Genomic DNA, 18,310 nt, shown 5'->3' on the forward strand with positions numbered 1-18,310 from the left:
ATTACTGTTGTTACTGTATTTTTGATCAAATAAATGCAGCTTTAGTGGGCATAAAATACTTCTTTCAAAAACATAAAAAAATACTACCATCCTTAAACCTTTACAAGGTAGTGTAAATTATAAATATTATGGAGCCGTACGTAAAATGAATCAAAGATAGTAAATAGACAAAATCTGATTTTGGAAATAGTTACATTACATTACATTTGGGCATTTAGCAGACACTTTTATCCAAAGCAACTTACAGTGCATTAAAGATAAAAAATAAAAAATAAAAAAATGAACCAGTATGCGTGTTCCCTGGGAATTGAACCCATGACCTTTTGCGCTGCTAATGCAATGCTATACCACTGAGACACGGGAACACATAAAATAAAAAAATTACACAAAGGTGAGTTTGGTGAATTTTTCATCAATCACATTTTGCGTGGAGCCAGAGTGGCAGAACAACACACACTTGGAGGCCTGGGGAAATGGGCTTCATGCTGAAGATAAGCCATTAACAACTCAAGTTAATGCCCTTTCTCTAAAAATGCAAATGAGCATAAATGTCAACATCATCTTCGTGTGTGTCTAAAGAATTGAAATTTGTCACACATAATACAGACTCATTGACGTAATTCAAACCAGTCTGTAATTTTATTCCAACAATAATTCTTCAGCGAAGGCATCTCTAAATGTTTATTTAGTCAATATGTGGGTTTCCATTTTTTACAATTTCTGGAGCAACATATTTATAATTATTATGTTGTTATAATATTGTTTAATTTAACACAGATAGAAGGGGGTTGTAACAATTTCATTCAAATTCCTTTAAAAATGATCTAACAATTCTAATCAGTGGCAAAAAAAATAAAATGATATCTAATAAAAACCAAAAGCGTGTAAGCTTGGATTATTGTGGCTGCATTTCTTGAGTTTATGTGGTTAGGGCACTGAGCTTTTTTTTCCACGAATTAATTGTAGGCAGACAGCCAAATGTATTTTAACATTATTAACAGACTTCATAAATAATTAATCTGCTAAGGTAGATCCAAGATGCTCTCAAAGCATCGTACAATATTTGTCAAGATTGAATGGAAGATATGGGGGCTATCAGGTGTCTTGGCATCTCTTCCAGTCATGTTGCCTGTGGGCAGGCCTTGGGATCACCCTGGGCAATCCAGCACAAATCATATTCATGTGCAACTATGAAAGCATGGCTAATCTGCATGTGTAAAGGTCAGAACTGCTCATCTATACAGAGAAAGGCCAGAATCAAAAAAGCATCTGATTGCATAGATGCTGAACTTGAAAACTGTAAGCAGGTAGCTTTTGCTTCATACTTATAGCTATATGAGGGGGAAAAAAAGTTATATTTTACCACTGGTTTTTGTCTACCAATGCAGATTTAGAACTCAAAATAGATAACTGAGCACATACTGGTTATAAACAACAAATTGTGTCAAATTATGTTACACCAAATTGTAACGTTATCAGCGTTTGTTGTTTAACAAAGACAAAACCTACAGCATTTAGGTGGATGAATATTAATATATGCTAAACTATTCCAATAGATTCATCAGCTTTGCCCCTGGACCTGCATAAAAACATATTAAGCAGCAAAGTCAATTTATCATTAAAATCATACTTGAAAAACTGTAAATATGAAATCCAAGATTGTATCTTAAATCCAAGTATGTTGCCTATCTAGACCATTTTTTCAACATTATAGTCTTAAACTGACCAACCAAGAGCTGCCAAGCAAGAGAGGATTTATTTCTGGTATTATATTCTTGAAACCCAGTGGGCTTCCAACCTACAAAAATCAGTTTTGTGTATTACAGTGTCAAAACCTAAAGCACAGCCTACCTAGACAGCATTTTGGGTCATTACAGTCTCAATTTCTCAAAACCTAGTACGCTTCCTAGGTTTTGGGATCCAGCTTTCGTCGCCATCTCACCCTACAGTTTATTTATATTTTATTATGTTGTGCTTACCACAACCAGTACGGAACAATATTTTAAGATATACCTGGTAACGTTAAATGTGAAAACATTAATTACGGCATAATGAAGCCAGACGGGCGCAATGGCGCTAGCAATGCTAATCAGCAGCGCTGGTAACGTTACTGAAACAGACTAGCTCTCGCCCTTTCAGAGTCAGACAGACAGTGCTCACTGGTGACCGATCACTCAAAACGAAACCGACATTTTATTTAGGAAGTAGAATTAAAGCGCATAATCGCTTTGTTTCAATTGATCTCGTGGACGACATTATTACAAGCAGCTAATTTTATTTAGCAGCAGCGCAATGCTAGAATGTTCCATAATTTGATTGGCAGCGAACGAGCGCTTTTATCGAAACAACGGCCGGTGATTTATTCAATAGCATGACAATGGCTTCTTGGTAATAATGCTGTATTATTATACGGGCTATACGAATATGAGCAGCTCAACCTATCAGCTCGGGCATCTCTTAAAACAGAAATGAGAGTCTCAGTCAGCGCACTGAGCGCAGGCTAACTCTCATGCTAACACCGTTAGCACAGTCACCTTGGGCAGAACTTGACATTTTCTTCTGCCTGTCAATCCACACACAAGACCAAACCCCGCAATAACCTCAACTACGATAGAAGAGAAAACAAACTCAACAGGCTATCTGCCCATTCATACAGATCATTTGCTTTCAATATAACGTTATATATAAAAGCTGGACGCTGTAAGCTAGTATTACGAGTAGCATCAGGCCACAGTTAGACCTGCATGCGAAACTTAACACACGTTTAAACGTTCACCTGAGCTCTGCTGTTCCCGTTATTCCCGGGGCTCATGGCCGGGTGGTTTCTTTGTTGTGCTCCCCAGCCGTGCCCTGCAGCGGGGCTGTACGGGGAGCTCAGGTCTTTGCCCAGACCCAGACCGGTCTGCTGCTGCTGCTGTGGGGTGCTGTAGTCCTGATAACCGCTGCCATACCCGCGCATCATCGGACTCGGAGAGGTCAGGAGCTGGTTTAGGGTGGGTGTAGCTCCAGAGGGGTGCTGTTGGTTTTGTCCAGAAAACCTCTGAAAGCCCCCAACATTGGCACCGGGAACAGGGGTAGTAGAGGCCATAACAGCCTTGCCATGACTAGCAGCGGCAGTAGGCGAGTTGGTACCTGGGCCCATCATGTTCCCCTGCCGCGACGGGCTCATCATTCCGTATCCAGCGCCACCGTACCCCGGCCGGTAGTTGGGATAGTGGTTGTACGGATTATTATGGTACCCTTCGTGGGAGTTTTGCACTTGATCCATGCTCTGTGCTTGATGCATTAAAGCCGTCCTAGGGCTTTGTTGTCCGCCATGTTGATCAAAGCAAGGCCCTCCTCTTCCATTCCCGTAATAATGATTAAACTCAGAAACGGAGCTGTTCCCGCTTTGGGACGCGCTGCCGCCGCCGCTGCTGATGCTGTTGTTGTTGTTGTTGTTGCTCGTTGGTCCAAAGTGTGAGTGCTCGTACCTGCTGCCCATCCGATCCACCCCGGTTTTGGACGAGCGATCCTCCTCGTCGCTTGTGTTCAGCAAACGCGGATGGCGATCGAGCTGCGTCTCCAGAGCGTTTTCTTTCCCTCCATGCTGCTGTCGATTCCCCGGGTCTCCGCGCACGGGTGTCGGGTTGATGTTGTTGTTGTGGTGGTAGACGGCTCGCTGCTGGTGCTGCTGATGGAGTGATGCTTGCGACTGTTGCTGTGGAGGTGTGCGATGATGAGGCGAAGGAGGGGGATCTCCGCTAACAACATTTTTCACTTGATGATTCGCGAGCAGACCCGTTTCCATACTCGAAGACGCGGTTAAATGAGCAGAAAAGGCTGTGTGCGTTGATTCTCAGCGTCCGAGGTTTCGTAGAGACTACAGACGCATGCTGATGGCCATCTACATTATTCATCGAGGCAGCGCTGTACCCCTGCACAGCCCCGCAACACAGCGGTTCCTCCTCATTCTCACCATTAGATTTTGGATGGAGCCCTTGCCCCCGCTGTCCTGTCAGGGGATGGATGTGTGCTGCATGGGCACGAGCTGTGAAAACAATTACTGAGGCGTTGAAACGGAGAGAGAGAGAGAAAAATGCTAACATATGCGTTTAACTGGTGGTGTTTCGAGGGGAGCAGAGGCATTAATATGTTCTCACATGTTCAAAAGTTTATTTTTAATACCAAACTTCCAATTCCCAGAGCCAAGTGTGAACGTGTAGAATTGTGCATAAGACCCCTAGCACAGCCCCTTTGCTCCAGCATGGCATTATCAGGCGTCTCTTCCAGCTCTCCACTGCTCTGCGCTCAGTCTGCTGGAAGAGCCGGACCGGATGTCTCGGAATTTGGGGATTTCTGTATTTACAGTTTTTATTCATCTCATTTTGAACAGTTGATGGATTAAACTAGTGACCTGCAATCTAGTGAAGCTGCATCTGACGTGGTTTATTTTCCACAAAGAGGTGCATTTAGTTTTTAATGATGAAGAGGGGCGTCAAATGCATGAACAAATACAGAAATAATGTCAAGGAATAATGTTGTAAATATGGATACATAAACATTATGAATGCAAATATTAAATATAAAAAATATAACATTTTAAAACATCTGCACAAAAAAAAATTTCAAGTGTCATCTGGGTGAGACCTTTTCTAACAGGTTGCTCTACCTTATTAACTCTTAAGGATGCATGGAAGTAACTTAAAGGTACATATTAGTACAAATGGTAAATTTTTGCACCTTTTGAAAAGGTAAAAGGTACTGCCCCATTGACAGCGTGCTGTTGTAATAATTGCAATTTAAAAGTAAATGCTAGCTGCACAGAGTTTTAACTGCATGTTTGTATGCATTTATTAGACTGCCTAAGGAATTGAACTCATTAGTTGGGGGTTGCCAGCGCATTCTGGGATGTAGGAACATATATGCAGGAACTTCATTCTTGCCTTATGATCTAGAACAAATACAAGTAAGTTTCAGAGTTAAAGTACATGATGACTATACTTACTTAAAAATACTCCCAAAATGTGTTATGATAAAAAAAAAATGGATGCTTCATTTTGATCTTACGCCATTACTATTCTTTCTCCCAATTGCTGACCAATATGGACAGGATATTATAGGGTTACATGCAGGATACATGCATTCAAAACCAACACATCTTACACAAACATTGACTGCCCTTCTACATCTGTATACACTCAGAAAGGTAGCATTTTTCAGATTTCTACAACATTAAATCAACAATCGGCTACCCTACTCTTCTAATATCATCAATTCCATGCCGGATTTTCTCAGTGGTCTCAATCCATTTCTCTGCAGCCCAACACATCACACAGATATGGACTGAATCACAGGATATATCATTCAGTGCTCACACACACACACACACACACACACACACACAAATATTATATTGTGCTTTCACTATATTAAACAGTTGTTTACAACATTTTATTGCATTTTAAATGGCACCGGCATCTAATTTCATGCAGTAACCAATTCTGTGACATGCAGATTTTGTGCCTCACCATCGATAATACATACTGGAGGCTTGTCTCTCAAGCAACAAATTGTTGGCATATTGCTTAAACTGCTGTATCTCTAAAACGACACCTTCTAATGGGGTGATATGTGTATGGTGGAGAGGTAGGCCTGCTCTGGGGATGAGCAGGATGTGAAAGGACCTCCCCCAGCAGCAGCGGCAGCAGCTCAAGCACCGAAACTGGGTCAGACACAAAAAAATAAAACCCACTCAGGCAGTCAGGCTTAGCTCCAGAGTGATGCTGTGACACTGCAAGCATTTGCTCCACAATAGAAAAGCAACACCTTCTAATACAAAGGTAGAAAACGACAGAAAGTCTTACGCTTTCAAGGCCAAGCAAACGATGGACTGAATTATTCAGAACGGACTGGAAATGCCCATGCCTTAGCAATTCGTTTTACTATTGCTATTTATGATACATTTGTGGATTATGTATGCAAACAGACTCGGCGGGTTTCAAAATGAGATCGTGTCATGGCAGCTTAAATTAAAAAGGGGGGTTTAAAAGACTTCAATTTCAGTTATATTATCAGTTTGGCTGCATATATGTTTTTACTTAAAATGACGATATATTTCATAAATGGAATTGTGATACATGTACAGGCTGAACTGACTTGAGCTGAATAATGACTCTAAATCTAAACAAGACAAAAAAGCACATATGCAATAGTATTTCAGTTAGTACAACGGTGTGTTTTGAAGCCCTGCCATGGCTTTTTGCAAGGAACAGATATAATTCTTCCAAAATGTTACCCTCCGCAGTAGCTCTGAAATATGGTTGGGGTGATTCAGTAACATTTGGTCACATGATTAACAAAAACCACCGACGCCTCAAACTTAATGCAACTACAATTGCAAAAACACGTTTCTCATGACATATCTGACACTGAGTCATATCTCTTGCTCCAAATTAAAACACTTCACTGTGAAAACATTTTAGTGATGAAATTGCCCATCTTTTGCTGCTAATCATCTAGTATATTTATTTTTAATTGATTATGCAGACTATATGACTATTATATACTTAATGCATTAGACTGTGCATTGCATTGAACGCAAAACCTGCACATTGTCCTGTAAGCTCTTCGTGAGCCTATTTAAATTCAATACAGATTGATTTATTTGCTGTATTATAGATATTTTAGTTCAGCTTCTCAAAACTTTGGTGTCAGCCGTTTGTTTGGCTACTCTGAAACTAGCTTTGTGTAACAAGATACAGGCTTCAGGAATCTAGCTTTATATATTTAGTTTGATAGCCAACATGAGATATATGCTTTCATGGAAGAAAGCAGTGAACATTCCTCCTTACTCTTCATCTTTTGTGTTCCATGGTAGACAGTCGTAGAGGTTTAAAATAACAAAGAGGTTGATGCGTTTAGTGTATTGTTTTGTGATGTTTCCTCTCTTGATTTGTATCGTGCTGAACTTCCTGTTCACTTCAACCCCAGGAGCGTCCCATCATGGCTTCATTTCAACCAGCAGCACAAGATGGCAACCGTCCTTTATTAAAGACTGTGTCTTGAGCTCAAGCTGGCACTGGCCCAAACTGCATTTAGAACAAGGCACGGTGTCGCTGATTGCATTTTTCCTAATTAAGCCTCGTCTGACCTTGGCAGAGGCAAATCATTAGATTCTCATTTTAATAATCACACCGCAGCGGTTCTATTCCACTGGGTCTCTGACGGCACTGGAGCAGTCTTTAAGCTCTTCTTAATTTTCTTGTAGCTTTATAGCGAGTAAGTAATTGTGTCGGTGGATACGATGACATAAATGACTCTCTAATTTAAGCCTTCTGTGTATGTTTGAAGAACACTATTGCTTTGACTATTAAAGCTACTTGTGTTTTCATAATCGTTTGATGTAAGTGCATATTTTGGCCAACTTTATGGTCTATTTTGGCTGTTTTGTTCAGCTGCAGCAGAGGACGGCGTAATGATAACACTATCACTGAATTACCTGATCAGTATTAATTACTTAAGTAATAACTTGGTCTTATGCTAATGAATGGTTGCCTAGTAGCCTGTTTTACACATTTAAGCCACTATTTAAGGCATGGATCTGTTTTAATCTTAATTGAAACTGTTCTCAGATAGTGTGGAAATTCATACAAAAGAAACATGTTTTTTTTTTCCCGTTGCAAGTATGAAGAGTAATATTGAAGAGATATTTGTGAGGTTAAATATGGAATGCTTGACCTTGATGTCCTCTACATGCTTGTACTTTTATATATTCAAATTGTGTGCGTATATATATATATATATATACCTTTCTGAAAAAAACAGACCAAAACATTGGTGTATTATACAGGTGTATGTTTGTCCACACTGAGAAAAGCCTTGTTTACATTCATGGTGTGAATCTGTCAATGTTCTTAATATCGCAAATCATTTGCAAATAATGCAGAGTTTAATGATAATTCAAGAGAACTTCTAGGGAAACTGACATAAAATAGTGGGGCTAAAAATATAATATTTTTACTAACTAAAATGCATTACTAAATTTGAGATGTAGAGTGCTGACAAACTTGATGTTTGCAGGCAACAGCTGTTTAAAAAATATAAATAATAAGCATTAACTAAAGAGAGTGTACAAAAAGTGTTTAAAAAGAGCAAGAACCGATCAGCCTACACCTTTTTTGGTCATTATGTATCTTTCTTAATTTATCATGAAAAACTGTGCATGAAAAACAAAATCAAATCAGTTGTCGTTGTCATTGTTGTCTAAATGATATATATTTTTAGTGACATGAATTTATTTAGAAATGTATTCTTCTATCATGGTTTATGTGCAGTTTATTCTTATTGAATAATAAAATGTATCCATCTGAAGTGAGCTACATCTTTAATACACATTTTAGAAATGTTATTAGTGTCTTTATGTTTCCATTCAACATTTTTATGCGATATCAAAATGTGCATAAAATACATCACTAGATCTTTACTGAATAATCTGTAGTTGTTCATTTCAAAGACAAACACTATATTGAACGACGGCTTTAAATTCATTCAGCAATCATAAAACATGACACAGATGAACTAATTTGCATCTTGAGTCATCTTGATTTCAGGATCCTCTTAAATGTTATGCAAATAGACTTTGAACAGCCATAGAAAAAGATAAATTAATATACACTGTTCACTTTACTCTGAAATCACTTTTGTATATAACATTTGTTGTTTACTCAAATTTAGTCAACATTAACTCAATAGTTTTGTAAAATATTTTTTTTTTTTGTATTATGTATTTCTGTAATATTTTGCATAATATTTCACACTATGTTCTCTGAAATTGGACTGTAATTCCTATGGTCTCTCTTGATTAAGCTCAGTTGGCGATTTGTGATCACGTAAGGGATGAGTTGAAGTTTGTAAGAAGAGCATTGAAGAAAGCTATGGGCTAGGGCTGAAATGTCTGCTCACTCTTTTCCATTTGTTTTATTTAAATCACAATGCAAATCTAAATCAAAATAATGATAATAATAACAAGTCAATAAAATAAGAGATGTTTTTGATAGACCTTTGCTGTCTGGTTATCTCATGTCAAATGTGTATGACTTTCTTCTGTGGAAATTATGTGATTAATTATTATTATTTTTCATGTGGATTAGTAAATGATCGATGTGTCTATGGTGGTGTTTGCTCTGTGTAAGGCAGACCTGGTCTCAATGCAAACTATTAAGCAGTACTGCCCTCTGCTGAGAGCACACTAACTGTACATTGTGCTTAAATAAGATCTGGTTGCATGCATTTCTTTTAAATCAATAGCCCATATTGACACATTAGTAAAATATCTGATATTTGTCTAATATTTCTATCTCAGTCGTGGTGTAAGGGTTACAAAATGCTTTCATTTCCCACTCAACTTCTAATCTATTATGTAAACATACATGAAAATATAATTCATTTGTAAAATGAAGTGAATACATCACTTTTATGATAACCACAATCCTAATTTTAAAGAGGAAAAGCCTCTTTAAAGGGAAGCAATTCTTATTGAGTGGTTTGGCATAATTTTCATTATTATTTTCTTGAACTATTGAAAGGGTTCTGTTTAAATCTATCTATATGTATATGATCAGATAAAACTTTTGATTTTTTTTTTCAAACACACACTAAACAAGGAGGATTGTAAAGTTGTCTTTACAGACAATCGAAAATATTATGAATACTGATTATTTTGTAATATCTGCTTATTATATGGCTACATACCAAACAGATAAATGGACATGAAATATTATTTTGATTTAAAATTAATTTAAATTTGATATACAAGCAACCAGTAGAGCTAGGAAATTGGTTGCCTTGACAACAATATGTTAAGTGGCCATTGTATTTAACTGCAGAATGACTGAGAACATAATGGCTGTTCACAGATTTCTGTACTTTTAGCTCTTTTATCCATATGAACTTTGACTTCTTGATATTTTGATATTAAAGCTGAAGTAGGTAACTTTTGTAAAAATGTATTTGTGAAACCTGTCATTATGCCCTGACAGTAGAATATGACACAGATAATATGTGAAAAAATCAAGCTCCTCTGGCTCCTCCCAGTGGTCCTATTGCCATTTGCAGAAATTCATCCGCTCCCGGTAAGAAACAACCAATCAGAGCTGAGGTCCGTAACTTTTTTTGTGTTCAAGATTTACAAAATGTATATAATAAGCGAGTACACCATGAATCCATTTTCCAAACCGTGTTTTTAGCCTGTCCTGAATCACTAGGGTACATCTATAATACGTGTTTATTTTCGGACTATTTTAGATTGCTTCGGGGGTACCGCGGCGGAGTAACCCGGTACCTTTGTGATTCTTCATAGAAATAAACAGAGAGAAGTAGCTCCGACTACAATGTTCTTCCGCAAGACGCAAGCAGTTCTGTTTATTAACCGCTAGAGCATCAAAAGTTACCGACTGCAGCTTTAACATCTTTAACTCTCTTTTTTAGTATTCTCAGGTTAGGTACAGTCTGACATAAATTAGGAACATTTCATAAATACGTACAATTAGGACAATGGTGTGCTAAGGCTCTTTTTAGAGTTTTTAGAATCAATAGAATGAAAAAAAGGCAAAACCAAATAAAACTGACAAAAACAGATAAAATGTAAAATACAACTATAGTTTCAGTCCAAAGTGTAATCAGCCGTGTATCTCTCTCAGCAATCATATAATCAGTTTTTTTCTTACATAACTTAACATAGTTTAATACATATTCAGGTAAATGTATGAAGTAAAACAAAACAATCATTAATAATTTGGCTAAACAAGTTGCCTGCTAAAAAGCTAAATAAAGAAATAAAAGTAGACATAATTCATTGATTAATTGCATAATTATCACATTTATCAACAAACTGTTACTTCGTGCATCAAAAATATGAAAGGATTTTAGTAGAATGATTTCAATAAAATCAAAGTTGTGAACAAACGGGTTCTGAGGTGAAAAGAAAAATCTAGGGAACCAGAAAAAGAAGTGTGAGAAGATTTTAGATTAAACTTTTGATTAAATTTATAACCTATATTGCATGCATCATAAACAATTTGTATTATTATTATTATTATTTATTTTATTTATTTATTTATTTATTTTTACTTCAGAATGCTGTAGAAATTGGGCGCACAGTTTAACGTGGTTGAAAAACATCAGAATCCGAATTGTATCTTGATCAAATATAACAACAAAGGTACATTTACAATAAAAAGCGTTTACTGTACATCCTTGTAAAACTGGTAATTACAATTATATCACATGCTGCGCCTGCATGCATTCCAGAAAGCAGTATTTAGCAAAGTTTTAGATGATTTAGATGAAAAAATTTAGATGATGGTATTATTTCTTACACTTTACTGTTCAAATTGCGTGTATGTCCTCCAGGCCTGCGGGGGGCGCTAATACGGCTCCAATGGGTTCAATGACGCAGAAGCGCTGAGAAGAGGCTAAAGAAGACGCGCAGGAGATGGCCGCTTCCATGTCGTGAATGTGAGGACTGACAAAGATTACTATTTTATCCAACTGCTGAACTCGTCGAAATCATATTCGAGTCATATACCATACCGGTAAGATTACTGAGCAGTTACATTTATTTTATAAAATGCAGAATAAGTAATTAATCGGATCTTTCATTAGCGGATTTGAAAGCGCTTTACTCCCACTGTCAAAATGAATCGAGGGATAAAAGATCAAACTGCTCTTTTCGCATAAACATCACATTTACTGGATAAACAACTACGTATAATACATAATATTATACTCGCTCTGAGATATCGGATAGATGTAATATTCAGTGTGGTCTGTAGCTGATGAGCTTACGAAACAAATGATTCACATAGACTTTAAATAGAACTTTAAATATTGTAGCACTCACGAGATCAACGGTCTCGAATATGATCTTATTAACTGTGATTTACCTGACATTAACAATGGTACAGTTAGTTATCAGACGGTCATTCGGATTTCATGAAACCCGTCAAGAGCATGTCTGTCCATAGAAATGGTGTTGTGCAATTTTTTCGTGTTGTTTAGAATTTAATTGTATAAAATAAAATCCTTTTGTAGTAATTCTCTGGCAAAAAAAGCGTGCTATGTGTTTTTTGTTATAATTCTTGTTTTTATTACTCTATGAAATTAATACTGTTCTGAGTCGGAAAATACTTTAAAGTAAAATATATATATATATATCGTTAGTGAATCCAATAAGATTATAATGCTCCACTACATCCGTAAGATCCTAAACAGAATCTTTATTGAGAATTATGTGAATTGAAACAAAATTATTTTAATGTTCAGCAGCTTTACTGAAATTACAATTTGGTTGTGGTGTTCTTATCTGTCAAAAAAAAAATGTTACAATGAGGGGAAAAAAAAAAGCTTTTTGCAAATGCTAAACATGTACTAGACATGTTTTCATGAGATTTTTTTTTTTTTTTTTTCACTCAGCCTTATACCATGGTATGGCATTTTCTACAATCTCCTTCACATAATATTGTCTGAAATGTTCACTGATAACAGGGTCAAAAAAAAAAAAAGTGAGTTCAGTGTTGACTCAGTTCAATGCTATAACATTATCAATGTTGCAAAATTCATGAATTATTAAATGTAAAACCGCTTTAATGAAGACAGTAGTGTCCGCATCCAGCTTAATTGAGTTCAATGTCAGTACAGTCCAGTTGATAATAATGTTTTCTGAAGAGTAGCATGTGTGAAGTTAACAGGTAATTAACTAACTGATATCCTCAGGCTTTTGCTGTACAGACCTGCTCAACTATTGCTGTCCAACGGCGGACTGATAGTCCAGTTTGGCTTCAGCGGTCACTAAATGAAGGACGGCAGGGAGAACTCTAACACCGCTGCTGGAAGTTTTGCCACAAATCTGGACCACACAAAGCCATGCTGGTACTGGGACAAGAAGGATCTGGCCCACACCCCGTCCCAGTCCGATGGCATGGATCCAGCTATAGAGGCCCGGTACAGACGGGAGGGAGCCCGCTTCATTTTTGACGTCGGAACACGTCTGGGACTGTATCCTTTTAATACTGCCATTTCTGCCATTTAATTACTTGCCATGAGTGAGTGAATGAGTGAGTGAAGTGACATTCAGCCAAGTATGGTGACCCATACTCGGAATTTGTGCTCTGCGTTTAACCCATCCAAAGTGCACACACACAGAGCAGTGAACACACACACACTGTGAGCACACACCCGGAGCAGTGGGCAGCCATTTATGCTGCGGCGCCCGGGGAGCAGTTGGGGGTTCGATGCCTTGCTCAAGGGCACCTAAGTCGTGGTATTGAAGGTGGAGAGAGAACTGTACATGCACCCCCCCACCCACAATTCCTGCCGGCCCGGGACTCGAACTCACAACCTTTCGATTGGGAGTCCGACTCTCTAACCATTAGGCCACGACTTCCCCTATATATGTGTAGTTTCAGTTCGGTGTAGGAATGATTTATAAATATTGAAAGGATTTTGATCTTCTCCTTAACCAATTTGTAAGACATTATGACACTCTGGCAACTGGAATAACATACTTTCATCGTTTTTACATGTTTCATTCTTTCAAACCGTTTCCCAGATATGTAAGTGCAGCATGCTCTTAAAAACTCAGATTTCATTTATAGCTTTTTCTTTTCGTCCTACCATATAATGCTCAATGGCCTACAGTGTTTATAGGCTCAATTGTAAATTTGATGGCCTTCATGGAAAATATTTTTATTATATTGCTGTCAAACGATTAATTGCGATTAATCGCATCTAAAATATAAATTTGTGTTTACATAATATATGATACATACATAATTATGCATATAAAAATACAAACACATGCATGTGTATATATATAATAAACTTAGTACACATACATATAGTATGTAAACACAACTTTTATTTTGAATGCGATTAATCGTGATTAATCGTTTGACAGCGCTAGTTTTTGAATGATGAGAAAGCATTTCTTTTGTGGCAGAAGGGGAAAAATTCCCTTTTGCAAAATAGGGACTGATTAAACACAGTGTCTATGAAAATGTTTCCTGCATTAGCATGCAGCTCACTGTAAATTTAATCACATGAATTAATTTACATTTGTTTCTACAGGTGACTGGGGCTTGTTGTCTTTTCTTGGCTGGTAAAGTGGAAGAAACCCCCAAGAAGTGTAAAGACATCATTAAAACGACTCGCAGTCTGCTCAATGACGTGCAGTTTGCGCAGTTTGGAGATGATCCGAAGGTTTGCAACCCATTCACCACACAAACTCTCTCTCTTGTGACGATCCTGCTGATAAATGTTACTGTGTTTCATTGAATCTCTCCACAGGAAGAGGTCATGGTCCTGGAAAGAATTTTACTTCAGACAATCAAGTTTGATTTACAAGTTGAGCACCCCTACCAGTTTCTGCTGCGCTATGCCAAACAGCTCAAAGGTATTACTAGGTTAAAGACAGAGTTTTAAGTTTCATTTTGAATTGAAGAAATGTCCAATTAAGTTGATTTCTTTCAAAATGTTACTCTGTGATGTTTAATTTTACAGGTGACAAGAACAAAGTTCAGAAGCTTGTGCAGATGGCATGGACCTTTGTCAATGATAGGTTTGATTGAATTGTTTTTTTATTAATGATTACCAACAATGATACTTTATTATTATTACTATTATTTTTTTGTATATATAAAATATATATAATTGCTATTGCCAGGCATCCATAAAATTGTTACTATAGTAAACTAAACTCATAAAAAATGTTTCAATTAAAAATAAACATTAACTGAAATAAAATAAAATGGTTAAAAAAAAAATTCAGCTTATTTTTTTCAGCTAATTGAGATAATTTTCGTTTAGTTTAACTTGATGTACTAAAATATTTAGTTAACCTTGACCATAAAGACATTTATCAGAATTTAAACTAAAATTGAAAGTAAAACAGAAAGTGTGATTTATATATATATATATATATATATATAAATAACTGTAATAGTATCTCTGATATTAAATATAACACTGATGTGTCTGTCTGTCTGTGAAACTGTTGGCTAAAATGATAAAATAAAATGTAAAAATGATAAAATTAAAATTATTAAACTCAATTAAGAGCCATTGTGATTTTATTCCTCATGATGGCTCAATCGATGCAAGAAATACTCCTCATAAGTCATGAAGCTTTATAGACTATTAATGGTAAATATATTTGTATGCATTCTACTCGCATCAGTTGCGTCGTTGAGGGACAACAGTGATGGACCAATTATTAATCTCATTTAAAACGAGTTAATTTTGGACATATTACTTCAGTGTTATGTTTGTGTGTGCATTTCCAGCCTCTGCACAATGCTGTCCCTTCAGTGGGAGCCCGAGATCATAGCCGTGGCAGTCATGTACCTCGCCGGCCGGCTGTGTAAGTTTGACATTCAGGAGTGGACCTCTAAGCAGTCGTCTCGCCGCTGGTGGGAACAGTTTGTGCAGGATGTCCCGGTGGAGCTGCTGGAGGGTAAGAGACCTACACCTCTTCATCAAAAGAATGGGAACATTAACATTGTGTCGTGATACACTGCTCTCTTCCAGCATTCATCATCTCTTCCCTTGTCTCGTGCTCTTCAGACATCTGCCACCAGATTCTGGATTTGTACTCTCAGGGCAAGCAGCCGATACCCCAGCAGCCTCAGATACTGGAGAAAGAGAAACCACCGCCGCCTCCTGCTGCTCAGCCGGGCCAGTCGGGGGGGCAGAACCCACCTGCTCAACCTCCCACCAAAAAAAACTCCCCCCAGGCCAGCCCACCCGCCAAGATCAAACGACAACATGTAAGTAAAGCATTCACACTCACCTGTGACCCAAATTTATTCAAGTCACCTTTGTTTTGTTTTTATTTGACAGGGAATTTGGCTATTAAAACTGAATCCATTTTTTAAAGTTGGAATCACATCAAAGGCATAGTTTACCCAAAAATGAAATTTCTGAAAAATTCTGTCATCATTTATGCATGATTATATTGTTCTAAATCTTCAGAAAACAAACCAAAACACGTCTTTTATTTTTACGGACAAAACAAACTCTTTTCTAAAAAAGAAGCTTATTTTTAATTTTAACTTTTTAATTTTTGGATGAAATATTCCTTTATTTTGTGGCTTTTAAAGAACCGTATAGCTGTGCAATCGAACGATCTCAGAACTCATGGTAGATCTTTATTTTGTTCTGTAGGTCTCTCCTAAAGACGAACCTAAAGCTCCAACAGGTAAATCACTCATAACAATGAATCCTGATTGTGAGATTATGATTTTCCTGTTGTATTAAGTGCGAATATCTCTCTGTCTCTGAAACAGAGCAGGTTGGGTCTAAGATACCACGCCTGGAGAGTCCTATGCCCCCTCTTCCTGTGTCCCAACCCCCAGGTGAGGCTTTCTGTGTTTTAAAATAGGCAGCAAAATAAATCTTATAAAATCTTATCAACCCTAAACTTTTGAGCAGTAGTGTATATACACGAAATGCAATGATGCCTGCTAATAAAAACTATACTAAAGTGACTACATCAAGTAAACTGTAAGTAATTGATGCTATAACAATGTCTGTGCACACACAGATCGCAAGGCTCCATCTGTGATCCCAGCTCCTCCTGCTGAAGCAGAACCGGCCGCATCAGCTGACATGGATCCAGCACAGGGCCCGGCTCCTCCCCTGCCCCACGGGGCCCCGCCCCCTCTACCTCACCGCCCCCCACCCCCTCCTCCCTCCAGCTATATCATGGGAATGTCCACGTCCAGTTCGTACATGTCCGGCGAGGGATTTCAGAGTCTGCAGTCCATGATGAAGACTGAAGCGCCCTCTTACGCGCCCATGCCCCCTTCATTTGGGCACCCGTACCACCCGCACGTCTATTCACATGCAAACCCCCCGCCTCCAGGCCCTCCGCCCCCAAGCTCTTACCCTCCTCCCAATCTGCCTCCGCCCACCCCATCTTACCCCCCTCCAGGCTACAACCCCAGCTACCCCCCTCCGCCGCCGCGTATGCCTCCAGGGCACACTGTGCCCCCTCCTGTAATGGGCTTACCGCCCGCTGGGTACCCACCTCCACCCGGCCAACCTCAGGTGCCCCTGCCGCCCCACGGCATGCCACCTGTGGCAGGATTGAACAGAGGGGCGTGGATGAGATGAGAGGTGATTAAATCAGTCCTTCACATCTTGGTTTAGGCCCATGATACATGTGCCTGTCTACAATATACAGTCTGTATCAGCTTTCTATGTGTTCTGATGCAGGATTCACAGGAAGGTACAGACATTCCAGCCGCCTGGGTTTAAAGGGATATTTCACCCCAAAATGAAAAACTATAAAAAACTGAAAAAAATATATTCACTGTTCCTTATGCTGTTCTAAACCTGTATGCAAAAACGCATCTAAAAAAACTGACCATACGACTTGTGATCTATGACTTGGTCCATATTATGTTTCTGAAGTCGTATAATAGAGATGTTTTTAGCTTTTTACAAAGCTTTTTTATGATATGGTTTCAGATCTCAAGCAGTAGGTGTTAGTTCTTTTTCTTTTTCTGGTTATGAATTGTTTTTGTTTGAAAAGATCTGACATGATGTGAAGCTTCATAAAATAAAAATAAAAATCACAGGTTTTGGAATAGCATGAGGGTTTTCTGTTTGGGGAAACTGTCCCTTTAAGTTCATTCACATCACCACTTCCATTCCAAACCCATTTCTGTGAATTAATAATGCTTCCTTGGTTGTACATATGATTTATTCTGTATTATCTTTAGAGAACCTTATTTCAGTTTTATGTATAACCTTTGGCATTGCTTTTTAGTTGGTGTGTTGCAGAATTCATATTACTTTCTTCACAACAATAGGGGAAAATATCCCACAAATCATCCTTAGCATCCTTTTATTCAGATGCATTTCTGGCATCTTTGACTGACCTGAGATCAATTCTGTTGATTGATTGGACATGTGAGTTCCACAGTTTCCCATATATGTGCCTTAGATTGGTTAGTATTTAATCAGAGAAGGACTAGCTATGCTCAATAACCTTGTGTTTGCCTGTTGCTGTTTTTAGGCAGATAATAAAAGTCTTTTCCCCCTTGTGCATTTCCTGAATTCTTGTTTATATTGCATCACTGTCATGCTATCAATCATCAGAGAAAATTGTTGAAAAAATTTGCAACAAGTTAGTTATTTTCTTTTGTCTTTAAAGCCGCTTTAAAACAATCTGTATAAAGTGCTATATAAATAAATGTGACGACATAAAGTAATAGTTTGTTTATTGACAAAATCGTCTAGTTCACTTCGTACAACTTTTTTCTTTACA

At 37.9% G+C, this 18,310-nt stretch overlaps 2 protein-coding genes across 6 annotated transcripts in view; one reads left to right on the top strand and one right to left on the bottom strand.

The window, feature by feature from the left end:
- Positions 1-4,202, bottom strand: part of LOC132092735 (AT-rich interactive domain-containing protein 1B-like) — a 76,006-nt gene extending 71,804 nt beyond the window's left edge. For 2 of the 4 annotated variants that reach the window (XM_059499099.1, XM_059499098.1), the window contains exon 1: positions 2,777-4,202. In XM_059499099.1, the coding sequence (XP_059355082.1) occupies positions 2,777-3,790 (1,014 nt within the window). In that variant the 5' untranslated portion in view covers positions 3,791-4,202. The remainder of the gene's footprint in view (positions 1-2,776) is intronic. The other 2 variants (XM_059499101.1, XM_059499100.1) reach the window with 1 other exon arrangement.
- Positions 4,203-11,424: 7,222 nt separating this feature from the next.
- LOC132092736 (cyclin-K) lies at positions 11,425-17,387 on the top strand. 2 transcript variants are annotated; one of them, XM_059499102.1, is made up of 11 exons: positions 11,425-11,573; positions 12,754-13,035; positions 13,511-13,592; positions 14,107-14,238; positions 14,326-14,431; positions 14,539-14,596; positions 15,321-15,490; positions 15,601-15,803; positions 16,201-16,234; positions 16,323-16,391; positions 16,580-17,387. In XM_059499102.1, the coding sequence occupies exons 2-11, from the start codon at positions 12,833-12,835 to the stop codon at positions 17,149-17,151; spliced, it is 1,629 nt and encodes a 542-aa protein (XP_059355085.1). In that variant the 5' UTR covers positions 11,425-11,573; positions 12,754-12,832; the 3' UTR covers positions 17,152-17,387. The 2 variants fall into 2 exon arrangements, with proteins under 2 accessions (XP_059355085.1, XP_059355086.1); XM_059499103.1 differs by lacking the exon at positions 11,425-11,573 and having other exon boundaries at positions 12,998-13,082; positions 13,446-13,592.
- Positions 17,388-18,310: the final 923 nt, after the last annotated feature.

Source organism: Carassius carassius, chromosome 18, assembly GCF_963082965.1.
Source record: "Carassius carassius chromosome 18, fCarCar2.1, whole genome shotgun sequence".
Classification (NCBI taxonomy): Eukaryota; Metazoa; Chordata; class Actinopteri; order Cypriniformes; family Cyprinidae; genus Carassius; species Carassius carassius.

What these genes read in the sequence shown, in the direction of transcription:
- LOC132092736 (XM_059499102.1), top strand. Translation starts at nt 12,833, where the DNA reads ATGAAGGACGGCAGGGAGAACTCTAACACCGCTGCTGGAAGTTTTGCC. An exon ending in TGGACCTTTGTCAATGATAG is followed by an intron (nt 14,597 to 15,320) that starts GTTTGATTGAAT and finishes GTGCATTTCCAG; the next exon opens with CCTCTGCACAATGCTGTCCC. An exon ending in CGAACCTAAAGCTCCAACAG is followed by an intron (nt 16,235 to 16,322) that starts GTAAATCACTCA and finishes TCTCTGAAACAG; the next exon opens with AGCAGGTTGGGTCTAAGATA.